At 45.1% G+C, this 15397-nt stretch overlaps 1 protein-coding gene across 2 annotated transcripts in view; it reads right to left on the bottom strand.

The window, feature by feature from the left end:
- The window catches only part of NARS2 (asparaginyl-tRNA synthetase 2, mitochondrial), a 57485-nt gene that overhangs the window by 8088 nt on the left and 34000 nt on the right, over positions 1 to 15397 (bottom strand). The window contains exons 8-12 of one of the 2 annotated variants that reach the window (XM_068421273.1): positions 8229 to 8327; positions 6946 to 6983; positions 5073 to 5139; positions 3457 to 3594; positions 2204 to 2301 (exon numbers count right to left, since the gene is read on the bottom strand). In XM_068421273.1, coding sequence (XP_068277374.1) covers positions 2204 to 2301; positions 3457 to 3594; positions 5073 to 5139; positions 6946 to 6983; positions 8229 to 8327 — 440 coding nt within the window. Of the gene's footprint in view, positions 1 to 2203; positions 2302 to 3456; positions 3595 to 5072; positions 5140 to 6945; positions 6991 to 8228; positions 8328 to 15397 lie in introns of both variants that reach the window. The other variant, XM_068421272.1, reaches the window with a different exon arrangement.

The raw sequence follows: 15397 nt of genomic DNA, 5'->3' as shown, positions 1-15397 counted from the left end.
GATCATCTAATTCCAACCCCTCTGTCAGGAGCAGGGACACTAGACCAGGTTGCTCCAAGCCCCATCCAACCTGGCCTTGAACACTGCCAGGGAGGGGGCAGCCACAGCTTCTCTGGGCAACATGGGCCAGTGTGTCACCACCCTCACAGTCAAGAATTTCTTCCTAAGATCTCATCTAAATCTCCCCTCTTTCAGATTAAAACCATTCCCCCTCGTCCTGTCACTCCATGCCCTTGTAAAAAGTCCCTCTCCAGCTTTCCCGTAGCCCCTTCAGGTACTGAAAGGCTGCTAGAAGGTCTCCCCAGAGACTTCTCCATGCCGAATAATTGGGGCAATCCCAAGCACAAATACAGGCTGGGCAGAGAATGGATTGAGAGCAGCCCTGAGGAGAAGGACTTGGAGGGGTGGTGGTTGATGAGAAGCTCAACGTGAGCCGGCAATGTGCGCTTGCAGCCCAGAAAGCCAACCATATCCTGGGCTGCATCCCCAGCAGCGTGGCCAGCAGGTCGAGGGAGGGGATTCTGCCCCTCTACTCTGCTCTTGTGAGACCCCACCTGCAGTGCTGCGTCCAGCTCTGGGGCCCCCAACAGAAGAAGGGCATGGAGCTGTTGGAGCGAGTCCAGAGGAGGCCACGAAGATGATCAGAGAGCTGGAACACTTCTCCTATGAAGACAGGCTGAGAGAGCAGGGCTTGTCCAGCCTGGAAAAGCGAAAGCTCCAGGGAGACCTTCTAGTAGCCTTCTAGTACCTGAAGGGGGCCTACAGGAAAGCAACCCCATGGCAGGGGGGTTGGAACTAGATGATCTTTAAGGTCCTTTCCAACCCAAACTATTCTATGATTCTATGATTGCCCTGACCCACATGCAGGACCTTGCACTTGGCCTTGTTGAAATTCATGTGGTTCGCACTGGCCCACTTCTCAAGCCTGTCAAGGTCCCTCTTGATGGCACTTGAAGGTCACTGAAGACACACCCCATTTGTAGCTTGAAATACTTCCTTTGACTTTCCTGACAAACAAGAAAGTCTGGCTTCAGCCTCCACAAGGACCACTCCTGCAGCCCCACAACTTGAGGGCTGTGGACTCTAGAACTCACTAGCAAAAATTCCAAGTGAAAAAGTGCAGCAGGGAGCACTGTACTTTGCTTCAGCTGAAGCATGCCTGCTTCGGGAGAGATCGCAGGGAGAGTAAGATGAAGCACAGGGAATAATATCATCCTACATCACAAATTGAGAACCAATGTTCTGGTGATTTTAATTGCCCTGCGCCTTTTGGATTCATTATGCTGAAATGGATTTTGCTCTTCTCCACTGACTAGATATATCTCTGTGAGCATGCGGCTGATTTAAACAACAAATTCATTCCTAATGTGCAAATGATGTTACTCTGGGATTAATCCTCCTCCAAAATTGCTTTGCACAATTGTATGACTGGTCCAAATGGACTCGTCTGAGTTATGAAAGGTTCTTTTGAACAATCAGACAGGATCCAGGGAGTAATTATCTATGGAGAATTACCCCATCTATAACATCAATTATTGTTAACTAAACAGCAGCTTCGATATTCTGACACCGAATTTAGCCTAAAATTACTCAAAGTCACATGATCCAGAACAAAGCAGCAGGGAAAGAGCCATATGACTCAAGAGAGGTCCCAGGCACTTCCAATGAAGCTTCCTACCAAACTGTTAGCAAAGAACTGTATTCTCTTAAATGATGCCACTGAGGCCAGTTGCATCATTCCAGCAAAGCTTCCGACCAGAACTGCAGCTCCTCAGTTACACAATGTGATGACAAATATATCTAAGGTCTGTCTACGTGACAACTGCCACCTTCGCAATCCACTATCATCCACAAAAGCTGCAAAGAAAAGGCTCAAGGATGAAGCATCTCACACAAGACCCTATTCCAGGCAGTCCCAGCAGAGCCGAGGAGTTCTGCTGCCCTGGCCTCCTAGCATAAAATTAACTCTTCTTCTCTGATGAGCTAAAACAGAGAGGCAGTTTCCATATCTACAACAGAAGCACAAGAACTTCTTCACCACTTTGCAGTCACCTACTCAGATAAATAGATATCTCAAAGACAAAACCAGGCTTTTTAAATAGCATTAGTTGTCCTTCCACTCCTCCGTCTTGTCAACCACTGAGAGCTGCTGAAATGCTCTCTTGGTCAGGCTAGTCTGCTGACACCTGTGGGTTTTCCGTACCTCTGTAAGCGTGATTCGAGGAAGGGCAGTCGCTCCTCTCTCAGGCTGCCTCCACACAACTCCCCTATTCCTGGTACAAGGAGATCAACAGCTGCAACCTTAAAAGAAAGAAACCTAACATAAGTCATGCCACATAGCCATACAGTCCACAGAAGTACAGTTGACACTGGACAGCTGTTTGTAAAAAGCCACTGTAATTCTTTTATTGAGTCCAGAACACTTAGGTTAAGTATTTGCAAATGCTTGAAAAGTCCCTTGTTGACAGGAGAAGGCTGGGAGAGGACTTTACAATAATAAAAATCAGTAAGCCTACAGAAAACCTAAACAAATGATGTTCCAGCCTGAGGACATCTACAGCAGGTGGCATGAAGTAAATCCTACCAGGTTCCTCTGGTGACAACCTGTCCATATAGGTAAGCCTGTGCAAGGTATAGAGAACCCAACAGCAGCTCACAAGGAGGCAAAGACACACAGGCAAGTTTCCTGAAGCCCTGATTGCCTTAGAGTTTAAGCTGTTCTGATTCTTGTAACTTGTGTTTACCCCATCTGCCCCATTCCTTGAGTCAGCTCTAGTGGCAATGATACCAATGGATCAATGGCATTGATGTGCTGATCCATGTGTTAGGATCCCAGTGTTATCATCTATGCTGTTAGGTTTGGGCTGCTTTCCTTCTCTGTTTTGTTTTGTAGAGTTACTTCTCTTATTCCACGGCTGAACTGTTGCTAGAATTAAAGCCAGTGAAGCGACAGTGGCACATGGTGGGGTAGTCACTCTTTTTAGCAGAAGCAATGTTTCAGGTTGTCTCAGTTCAATTGGGAAATTACACCTTCAAAGCATAAGACTTGCAGAGGAAGAGTTTACGTCTTGTGTTCACCTGCTATTTGAGGATTACACGGATGGTAGATTTGGATGACAAGAGAATCACAGGCTGCTTGGAGCCATGCAATTCTAGGCATTTCACCTAGTAGTACAGAAGTCTACCAGGAAAAGAAATAAACTATGGCAAATCTGTCTTAAAGGACTTAAGCAAAAACTTAATGCTACACAACTCCTGAATTCTCCTCCTGTTGTTCCTGATTTGAGGATTTCTTCTACAGCAGGAAAACAACTGAACAGGATCACCTGATGGTCACGTCTTATCTTGGACTTCTTGACCGGAGGCCCAGCAGATTATCCTCATCTGTCTACCTATCAGTAGGCTAAGACACACACCTAGCCAAAAATGAGGTGGAAGTGTGACCTATGGACTCACTGTGTGTTGAGGTCCATCTTCATTGTCCCGCATGTAGAAAGGTTTGAGGTCGTACGGGTAGTTAATCACAAACACAGGAACCTCACCACAGTGCTTCACCAGGTACTTTTCATGTTCTGTTTGGAGGTCACAGCCCCACTGTAAAGACAATAAAAGGGACCTGGGATCCTGCTTTGGTGTGTCTTGCCTGTGGCAAGAGACACAGCAAAATCCCTGCGTAGGAGAGACGTGCAGCTTTGAACCACACAAAACCAAGCACAGCAACTTCTCACACAGGCCACTGGGAAAATATGCTAAGCAGAGTTTCAGGAGTTTTAAGACAGAGCAAAACAATGAAAAGAACATGGTTTAACTTCCATAGAAAAGGGCTAGATCATCCCTGCATCAAGCCCAAGCATTTGCTATCAAATCAGAAAAAAACCCAAACAAACAAACAAAAACCCCCCAAACACACTGCATAGCTTAAGGGAAACAGGCACCCATCCAAAACCAGCTCACTCAACCCAGCAAACCCGCCTCATTTCAGTATTACCTTCAGTATACAGAAAGCAGCTCTACTAGGCTGACTGCTCTCTTCCCTGCTGTGTCCTGTTACACGCTACATTAATTCTCATTTAAGAAAACTCAGTATCCTTTCAATCAGCTCTTAGTTATCAGAAACCTTGGACATTTGCAATGTCCTTCACTTCTCCTTTCTTCCAGTGATAGAAACTGTGGCTTTTGAGTAGAGACATCCAGTCCATTATGGGATATGCAAATAATATCGGGGGAGTGGAGGGGATGAGGGGAACAGATATTCTGCAGACTCTCCTAATCTGAAAATATCCTGAGTTTGCTGTCTCAGATCAAGGTAGTATAGATACAGGATCTGAGGTTCTACACCCACTTGTACACTGAGATGAGACAGCTACCCAGCTGGCTATGAAGGTGGCTTCAGCCAGAGGGTTATTTTCCTCAAAGCATCAGAACAAGATAAAGATTAACCAGTATAGATGAGATGAGCACCACCACGAACGCTCTCCCTACTGGTGTGTGTGTTTTAAACTGGGCAAAATACGATTTTCAGAAAGCCATAATCTAACAGTGTTAGAAAGACTGGCACGTGATTCTTTTTCCCAGTCAACATCTATACTTTGGAAAGACAAGGGATTCCCTTTATCTACATGTACATTACATGGTATTTTGACATGGTTTTGGCTTATTAGTCCTTGTCAAATTTTTGGTGCTGTCCTAATATCATTCCATTATTTGAGGACTATTACAGCAACCCTCCTTAGATGACTGCTACTGAATCCACAACACACTCGGCACTACTCGCACACAGGAAAGAGAAGCGCTTTTGCCAAAGCCTTGGTCCTTCAACAGCAAACTCATCACTTCCTTCTCTGCAAACGTTACATGTTCTTCTGCTCCAGAACTCACTCCTTATATTGCTCCCATTTCACCCCCAAAGGGCAAAAGTTGTACCTGGGTTACAACTGAGCAAACACCCCAGGAGGCAGACAACCTCTGAAAAAAACAAGCTTCGTGGTATTAGAGAGAAATGAGATCTACAAAGTTCAGGCTGGCTGTGTGCATGAATAGGCACAGGGGGAAGCCACTAGGCAACTACCTACCTCTGGCTTGAAAGTGAAAGTTTGAGAAGCTTGCTTCAAAATTTCCACTGCTTCATTGTAGGAAATTCTGCAAGAAAAAAAAAAAGTCTTTAAGATAACTATGAAAGGAATAACAAGAAAGTTTTCTGGCTAAGTGCCGCACTGGAAAATTAAGGAGGCATTTCCCCACCACCATGCCAGCTTGTGCTGTGATGTCAGATTTCCCAGTAATGCTTCTTTGGACAGAAACCAAAACCCATTTTATATGGCAAGAATCCTATGTTTTCCTGTGCTTCAGCTACCTGCAGGGCAGGAAGCACTAAGCTCTCAAGACACTTTTGCATTATTGCAATGTTGCATTTCAGCCAGAAGTGAGCTCTGCAGAGAATTGCTTCATAGGAATTTGTGGATTTTTTTTTTAAGAAAACAACATGCCCTCATTGGCACAGCTCCAACAACACAGCTCCACTGTTCAACATGGTGTTAGGCAAAAATACCAGCCCAGAGTGCAAAGGGCTTGTAACTCAAACATTTTCATTTTACTTTGTAAAAATTGCGACATTTATTTGCAGCAATGTTTCTCCACTCCTTGACAGATCTGAGAGCAGATTATCCACTGACTTCCACCAGCACAAAAGAACAGCATCATGGCAGAGCAAACAGAAAAATGCAGTGAAAAATGCTGCAGGTTTGATAACTGGAAATCAAGATTCAATGGAAGATACTTTTGCTGACAAGTTTTCCACATACCACGCAAACGTTGTGGACAGAGAGAAGAAAGAATAACCCAACCACAATAATTTAATCTCCCTGCATCATTGGCTAAATCCAATTATAAACCAAATTCCCTAAAGAGCACGAGCTCTTCACACCCAGCTACAAGATTTCACTAATACAGGGAAAGCTTCTGGAGGAAATACCTCAGGAAGGAATATATTGCTCCACGTGTTTGTGTTATGTGAGGCCATGGTCCAAATGAGGTATATCACTGGCACATGTTCAATGCATGTAACTGATGTGTGTAAGCCAGGAATGCCCCAGATCTGCCAGCAGTTAACAAAGAGAAAGACAGAAAGGGAGAGAGAGATGGGCTGATTCATTCTCTTTTACCTTTGACCACGGGAGAAGTTGAGTGCAACTCTGCCCTCTCAGGAATATCAGTTAGGTGCAAAGAGAGAAGGACTGAAATGGGGAGATAGTGACTTCACTGAGGTCTCCCATGGTGCTTATGCAGCCACAAGGCACAGGAAGGATCTAGATCTATCATAATCCTGTTGCCCAAGCGTGGCTGTAGCTGCTCCACAGGAACACCACTGCCAGGATGAGCAGCCCTACAATGTTCTGTGGGATAAACGGAGAGCACTGCTGTTTGAAGAGGCAGGCAAGAGTAGGGAAGAGGAGGTATTCTTAGGGGCCAAGGAGAGAAATCAAAACCCTTCAGTTCTTTAGCACACAGAGAACTGGGAAAAGGAGTTGCACAAGCAATCAGGAATAGAAAAACCAATTGGGATTTTCAAATATCAAAAAAACAGTTTCATAAAAAGGGAGTCATTGGAGAGGAAGTGTGAAGGAAGGCAGAGCACCAAAGCCAAAACCAAGCAAGACAGTGAGCAAACCACTGTGCAGGTACATGCTGGAAGGAGGATACCCTGATGGAAAGAGGATCTTGTCCAGGGAAGCAAAAGCCAAAGGCCAGCAGATTCAGACACCAGACTCATGCAGCGATGAAGGTGAAACTGTCAAATGGTACAAAGGCAACTGCAATCCATGCTCTTTTGGAGACATTATGCTAACCCAGAAGTCATTGAGTTGGGAAAGAAAAAGAACACATACAAAACAGGAACCCTTTCCCCAAAAGCCCTCTTCCAGATCATTTTGAAATAGAAGTACTTACGTCACAAATTTGTTCTTCAGCATTTGTTCCAACCTGTCCTTGGTCAAAACAAGAAAAAAAATAAAAATGTAAAGCTACTCTTAAGGGTTCAGGGGCCCAGAGGAAACTCACAAAAGCTACCTCCCTCTAAGTTTTGATTTGTAGGTCTGCACTGTGCTCTAGGTAGAATCACAGAATCATTTAGGTTGCAAAAGACCTTTAAGATCATCAAGTCCAACCGTTAACCCAGCACTGCCAAGTCCACCACTAACCCATGTCCCTCAGCACCACATCTACATGGCTTTTAAATCCCTCCAGGGATGGGGACTCCACCACTTCCCTGGGCAGCCTGTTCCAATGCTTGACAACCCTTTCCGTGAAGACATTTTTCCTGATCTCCAATCTAAACCTCCCCTGGTGCAACTTGAGGCCGTTTCCTCTCATCCTATCGCTTGACACCTGGGAGAAGAGACCGACCCCCACCTCGCTACACCCTCCTTGCAGGTAGTTGTAGAGAGTTGTAGATAAGGTCTCCCCTCAGCCTCCTTTTCTCCAGGCTAAACACCCCTAGGTCCCTCAGCTGCTCCTCATCACACTTGTGCTCCAGACCCTTCACCAGCTTCGTTGCCCTTCTCTGGACTCGCTCCAGCACCTCAACGTCTTTCTTGTAGTGAGGGGCCCAGAACTGAACACGGGATTCGAGGTGCAGCCTCACCAGTGCCGAGTACAGGGGGATGATCCCTGCCCTAGTCCTGCTGGCCACACTAGTGCTGATACAAGCCAGGATGCTGGTGGCCTTCTTGGCCACCTGGGCACACTGCTGGCTCATATACAGCCGGCCATCGACCAACACCCCCAGGTCCTTTTCCACCAGGCAGCTTTCCAGCCACTCTTCCAGCCTGTAGCGGTGCATGAGGTGCAAGTGCAGGACCTGACACTTGGCCTTGCTAAACCTCATACAGTTGGCCTCGGCCCATTGATCCAGCCTGTCCAGATCCTTCTGTAGAGATATGGATCAAAATCCACTCCTGGTCACTCACTGATAAAAGGTATCTGATTTTTGGAGCTGAGGATTCAGAGGCTGCTAGATGATGTGACAGCTACAGCTCTACCACACTTGCTAACAGCTGTGTGTCCTCTGTGTGTTGGCCTGAACACTCACTTAAGCTCAGGCTGACTTTTGGCTCTTCATAGTTTGTTAACACAGGTCAACACAGTAAAAAAAAAAAAATTAAGCCTCCCTATTGACAAGAGCCCCCAAAATGCATAAAAGGATTGCAGCTCTTTCCTGTCACATTTATTACCTTCTGGGCAGGAGCTATGTATTTATGAAAAAGCTCAACATCACGAGGACATTTGGAGAGGACAGTGTTTGTCGCTGTCTTGAAAAGATCTTCCATAACCTAACAGAGAAAACAGGAGTCCATGAAAAATTAACACTGCTTAGATGTCCCAGACTATAAATAAAACGCGGTACACATCAGCCAAAAGGTACAGAAGGAGCTTCTGTCCTGCATGGTCAGACTGCATAAGAGGGTACCAGCTTGCTAGGGCTCCTAATTAGCAGGCTTGCTCCGTAGCTGAACAGGAATGGAATCTGTGTTTCTGCTATGGGTTTAGGGCTCCACTGTCTGCTGATGGCCTCAGTACCTTCAGCCAGGTATCTCCAGTGAAAAAAGAACAGGTAAAATATTCAAGCAGCAGCCCTGGTCAGCCACAAACACAAACGTTACAACCGTTTGCGGTGACTGGTCTCAGATTAACTATTAGTGAGGTGCCTTTCCTGTAACGAGCAATTCAGGTTTTCTGCTTTGTTGCTACAAGAGGCAGAACTAAAGGAGAGGAGAATAAACGTGTCCTGTGTAGAGCCAGCCCATCAAACAGATCCCAGCTAGAGAGACTGTGCAGTAAGAGCAAAGAAAAGAGAACGTGTACAGAGACGAGTATGGAGATAAAGCGGAGAACACATCAATGCAGGGATGGCTGAGAAACTAAAAAAAGATGTGGTTTCATTTCCCTCAACTAATGTGGATTATCTAAATAATATTAACATCCAATTTGGATGTACTTATCCAGTAAAATGGGCTTCAACCATGAAGAAATTAAAATGCCATTTTGGTTCTAAACAAACAAACAAAAAACCCCACATGGGATGCCACTGCATTTTGATCAAACTATTTTAAAAGTAATTTTCTCTTTTGGTTAAGCAAAGCAGACGATCCAAGACACTTGCTGTCATGCAGATTAAGAGTTCCCATGACTCCTTGTAGTCCCATGCCTGCACAAAGCAGTAGTTGATACCCGTGTAGCACTGACGATCCCAACTCTTCTTCAAAATCACCCTCCTTATTCTCATCTCCTTTGTAAGCAACAGAGCAATGCAGCTGGGCTACACGTCATCTCATCCTGGGATGGGACCATTTTTTTCCCAACAAAAAGCACCTCTGGAAGTCCTGGCACATTCCTGCTTTTTTTTTTTTCTTCCCTATGAGCATAACAACTGCTTCATTAACTTCAGAGTTGAAAGAAGCATCCACCAACGATACCCCAGTGAGTAGCAGTTCCTTGACACTGCAAAGCCCAGGGGAGACTGACTGCAAAAAGATGAACCTGACGTTCAGTCAGGGGATCTGAGGAAGAAGCAGGTCTCTGCCTTGCAAGGAACCAGATCTTACAGGACAAGAGGAACAAAAGGCACAGAAAAGACGCTGGGCTACTACTGGGCTACTACTCTACAAGACGAGATTTCAGGCATGTTGTTCAAACTCTCACGTTTAGACCATCCTTCATGGCCTGTCCCAAACTGCTGAAACACTGCTCTGCGCTGATGAACAGCCTCTGCATCCCACCAGCCTAGAGAGGCCGGTAAATCAGCCCATTTTGACTCCTCTGGAGCCAAACTCAGCTTTCAGACTCCTGCATCAATCTGGGTCCTCCGTTTAAAAATGGAAGATCCAAATAAAGGAACAGCATTATCATACGCAGATGAACAGTTTTACCCCCACTGGTACGCAAACACGGAGGAAATGAAAAGCTAGCACTCCTGCTGCTGAGTGGCAAATAACCAAACAGGCAGCTTTGAACTTTCTTCAAAGTAGCTAGAAAAAGGCTTATGCAAATGAAATTAGAAAACTTCTTGGCAGTTCATCTGGTTTCACCAGGCAGAGACGAAGGGATTTTACATTAAGCTTCCTCTTTCTAGAAAATGAAAGTATCATCTGGTTTCAGAGAAGCATGTTGTTTAATTAGCACTTTTTTTTTTCCTCCCTGTGCGATAAAGTAACAATTAGGTTCCCACAGCATTCAACACAAGCAGCTTCCTCTTGTGGAAAAAAGATGTGGGTGGTATGGGAAAAACAATCTGAGAAATATTTCCAGGTTTGAGACTGAGGTTTTATCCTGGCAAGACAGACAGACACATGGGTCATGCATTAGCCTCCTCACTGCTCTTATTTATGCCAAATGTGTACTAGGCACAAACAGTGGAGGGGAAAAGGGGAGGGGGGGGAAGCTCTCCAACTCAGAAGTTATGGTTTTAAGCAGATAATATAATGAAGGACTAGAAAGTAGCTATATGAAAAATGAGTGGGGAAGCATAGCCACTGGCTTGCTGGTTTGAGGGAACACGTGAGCTAGAGATACAGGCCAAGTGATTGGTTTGAATGTATCCAGTAAGAAACATGTTTGATAAGAGACTTATACAGGGAAAAAGCCACGTGAATCACAGCAAGTAGCTCATCTCAGAGGTGGGACTCTTGGTGCCCAGAAGCCCGTTAGTTTGGTTGCTTCCTAATGGAAATGTAGATAATTGTGCTGGTAGGAGGGCAGGTGAGGAGGACAGAAATAAAAGTTTTCCCTTCTCCCTCATCCCTCCCAGCCTTTATCTCTTGATTTTTGCCTTTCAGAGAAGTTCAGCAGTATCATCCCTTGCCTTCACCAATGCTGCTGTGGAACTGAATGGTTAACTCTCCGATTTTGATTAGCAGCTCCCAACTGTATTGTTTAATTTTAACTTGAATCTTTTGATACTGCAACTTATCCTCTTCCCAAATGAAATTATAAACAGAGTTGAAACAGAGGAAATAATCAACAAAACAGCACTAAATATCAGCAGCAGCAATTGAAGGTGCTGTGCACTACAAGGGTTCAAATCATCATCTTTATTTCTTAAGACACTTTCAGAAAAAAATCACAAGAACTGCCAGTAGGATTTTTGTTTATGCCTTTACCTGAGGCATGCATATGGATGCAGTGTAGATCACAGGGTATTTACATATGAAACATTCACCAAGTGGACCATTATTTCTTGCCTTCATGCACGCTCACAGACATCCCACCTTGTGTGCACATACCCAGACACACAGAGGGGAGATTCGCATCTGATCTTGGTCACAAACTCTCCTCTCTCAGCTGTATAACCAACAGCTCAGGACTCACTCTGGGGAGAGACACTGTTGTTATGAAAGGAAGGAGACTCTTGTCTGTCAGATCGCTGCTTCACTGACCATCGAAGCTGAACAATAAACGCTGATGGAAGTTAGGAAATGGAAGGAGCCTCAGCTATGGCAGCTGGATGGCACTTTGGAAAAGGAACCTATAGCCCTGCCGATACCCCAATGTCCCTACAGAGCGCTGCGAAAGGCACTTGGAATAAACCTGTGTGATTACCAGTGTTCATTCCCTTGAGATTGCAGTCAGATTTGCCCAACTGCCTCAGCCTTGGCACTGAAGACAAAAAGTACTCTGAGTACAAACTATTCTGGAAATCAAATCACGCCCACATTTCAGATCTAAGGTCCCTGAAACTGGCACCCAAAATCAGTGCTACTGCTGATTCCATTTCATGCCTGAATTCCCTTCTGTAAAACAGAGGTAATAATGCTCCATGTCACTGGCCTGTAATGACAGCAAATTAATTTTGATGAAGTACATAACCAGTGGAAGACAATACTTCTGCTCTCAGGACAGAGCTCAAATACTGTGTGTTAAATTGTATTCTCCATCTTAGAGAGACGTGTTCTTCATCTCTTAAAGAGACAGTGGTGCTAGGATGTGATCTTGTTAAAGAAGACTAACACTATGCATAAACTCACAAAAGTGCCCTCAGGAAAACTTCCTTCGGGCATTTCCTAACTTTACAACCTAAATAATGTGTTTTTTTAGCATGGTTTTCTATGTGTGTTTGATGAAATTCAATAATGACTGCATCATATGGCCTCTTTGAGACCCCATTAGTGTCATGAGTGAAGTGGGATACTTTAAATCTGTTGTGCTGCCAAGACAGTGGAATGAAAAATAGAAGATAATAACCTACAAATATGGCTACATGACAGCACTGAAGGGAGAGGGTGGCAACAGGCATCTCAGAGGACAGACGAGACTGGAGACCTTGGATCTCCAATTCAGGGACTGGACAGGCAATGGGTCTAGTGAGTCCAGACACTCCATACAAGTTGGACCCCTTCCACTGTCTTACCTGACCTTCTAATTCCCTCTCTTTCTCATCCAGTTTGGAGGAAGAGTGCCTTGGGGCAACTTGACTCAAGCTCTTGACTAGACTCTTCTGGAAAGAGGCCACAGAGGCCTCTCCTTAGATACACTTACATACACCCTGTACACTAAAGTAGCAGTACTATCACCCAGCAACACAGCGTAGACTACGGCACTGAGCACATGGGACTTTCCACAGAAAGTATTGTGAAACCAGCATTGTGAGAAGTTTAAGCTTCTCTGTAGCACTAAAACACATTTTGGCATAGAAAAGAAATTCAGATTGCATGATCAAGACACAAGAGACTTCACAAGAACTGTGCTACTAATTTAGGAATAACTGAGCACTACTCTGTGCAATTACAGGGAGGGGAAAGGCTGTTGCTCTGCGATTTCAGGCCCTTTGCTCCCAATTACGTGTAACTTTGTTATTAAATCTTCTTTTGCCTTTTCTTTTGTAAGGAAAACTATGTTTCTTTTGGAGCTTTGGCTGAGAGAAAGATCTCAAGCCTCATCAGGGAATGGGAAACACGTACATCTTTGTAGGAAGGCTCTTCTTTAATGGTGTACAAGCAAATACTTCAAGATGTCCCTGAAGAAGCTGAGCATTCCCAGCACACTAACTTGCTCAAGTTAGAGGTATTCAGTCCAAATGTTGAATACCAATTTTAAAAATAAATCTTAAACAATCCAGCTCTTTATGTGAGGACAAAGTTCAGATGCTAACCCTGCCCAAGAGCCCCCAAGGCTTTCAACTGGGCGTTTTGCACCAAACAAAGAACTTGCAGATGACGACAAATAGATAAATTGCCCAATGGGCAGATACATGAGAGAACACTGAATTTAGGTCAGTTATGTGGGGAAAAAGAAACTTAACTTAGGCTTTAGAGCAGCTGTCGGGTTTGGTTTGTTTGTGTTTTTTTTTTTTTAAAAGAGAGATTGCCCAAGGATTTAAAAATAAACAAAACGGGAACTCCACTTCTGCAAATGAGAACATCACAAAAGTCAGCATGTTGCAATGTAGATTCACTATGAGGAATGAAAAAGGAAGGCTGCTGGGAGACTTTCTGCTATAGGGAAAGATGCTTGTCAAGGACTTTAGGACAGAGGGAAGAAGTGAAAGAGGAGAGCGCAAGCTGAGACTTCACAAGATGTTTAGCAACAACAAAAGCCAAGCCAAAGGGGGGAAGTTCCTCCTTTCCTTACAAATAAAAGCCCTACACGTTCCAGAACAGTTCTCAAATCTAATTCTCTGAATTGTCTGAATCACAGAATCATGGAATCACAGAATCAATCAGGTTGGAAGAGACCTCAGGGATCATCAAGTCCAACCGTTGCCCTGACACCACCCTGTCAACTAGACCATGGCACTAAGTGCCATGTCCAGTCTTTTCTTAAACACATCCAGAGATGGTGACTCCACCACCTCCCTGAGCAGCCCATTCCAATGTCTAATAACCCTTTCTGGGAAGAAATTCTTCCTAATGTCCAACCTGAACCTCCCCTGGCAAAGCTTGAGGCTGTGTCCTCTTGTCCTATCGCTAGCTGCCTGGGAGAAGAGGCCCACTCCCACTTCACTACAACCTCCCTTCAGGTAATTGTAGACTGCACTAAGGTCACCTCTGAGCCTCCTCTTCTCCAGGCTAAACAACCACAGCTCCCTCAGCCGTTCCTTGTAGGTCAGACCCTCCAGACCCTTCACCAGCTTGGTCGCCCTCTTCTGGACTCGCTCCAACACCTCAACATCTTTCTTGAAGTGCGGGGCCCAGAACTGGACACAGTACTCAAGGTGCGGCCTCACCAGTGCCGAGTACAGAGGGACGATCACTTCCCTAGACCGGCTGGCTGCACTATTCCTAATAGAGGCCAGGATGCCATTGGTCTTCTTGGCCACCTGGGCACACTGCTGGCTCATGCTTAGCCGGCTGTCGATCAGCACCCCCAGGTCTCTTTCCGCCGGGCCGCTTTCTAACCACTCTTCCCGCAGCCTGTAGCACTGCAGGGGGTTGCTGTGGCCCAAGTGTAAGACCCGGCACTTGTTCTTGTTGCCGGGTCTTGAACTGGCTGTCTATACTTCAGAAACCAAGAAATTAGGGTTCTCAGCACAAGAGTACAGTTATGTTCATGCTGTGTTCAAGGGCTCAAACACCACTTAACAGAAGACTCTGCTCATTATACTAGATAAAAGCAGTGAAGATTTCAATCAGCTCCTGATTGCCTAGACAAACAGGGGGCTCAGGAAGCAAGGCATAACATCTACATATGCTGTGCTCTAAGAATATACAAAGTTGTTCTGGACAAAAGGAGAGAGAAGAGTGGGATGCTATTAGGGATGGAGCACAGAGATTCCCACACTGCCCAGTGCCATCCAGACATGCAAGATGCAGAAGCAGCACACAGGACAGAGTATGTCAGCTCTGCTGTCAGACCATACTGACTCAGCAGATTGTATATGATCCAGGCTGAAGAAACCACCACCTGGATGTTATTTTATACATCTGTAGCCAGTGCCTCAGGTCTTTTTCTTTTTAAGGCTATTTCTCCAATAGCTTTCCAAGGAGCTTATCTGATATATGAGAGCGCGTGTGGATGTTTGCTCAGAAGTCCTACTGGGCATAAGCTGGCTTATGCTGAGACTAGTAAAATGCATTAGCATCCATCACGTGGTTAAACTGCAACCGAGAGGTCAAGCCTGAAAAATCAAAAGCTAGCTGACTCTAAGGATTTCAATCTTCTGCCAAAACCACAGTGAATAGTGTATGCCAGGAACTGTTGTTTCTACTTGAGATTTCAATGCAGGTTTCAAGGAGCTCTTTACAGAGCACACCAAGGGACACGCTGCATAAATACTGCTCAGATTCACTGGAGAGATGCTGAAGGTTTTGAAGGGAGAGTGTCACTTTCATTAACACCAGTCAAGCACATTTACACATTTCCTGGCAATACAGCAACTGTGCAGCCTCCCATTCAGTTGGGGGCTGTG

Source organism: Nyctibius grandis, chromosome 2 (genome assembly GCF_013368605.1).
Source record: "Nyctibius grandis isolate bNycGra1 chromosome 2, bNycGra1.pri, whole genome shotgun sequence".
In the NCBI taxonomy this organism is placed as follows: Eukaryota; Metazoa; Chordata; class Aves; order Nyctibiiformes; family Nyctibiidae; genus Nyctibius; species Nyctibius grandis.
Note: the sequence above shows the minus strand (reverse complement) of the source record. Positions and strands in the feature narration are given on the sequence as shown.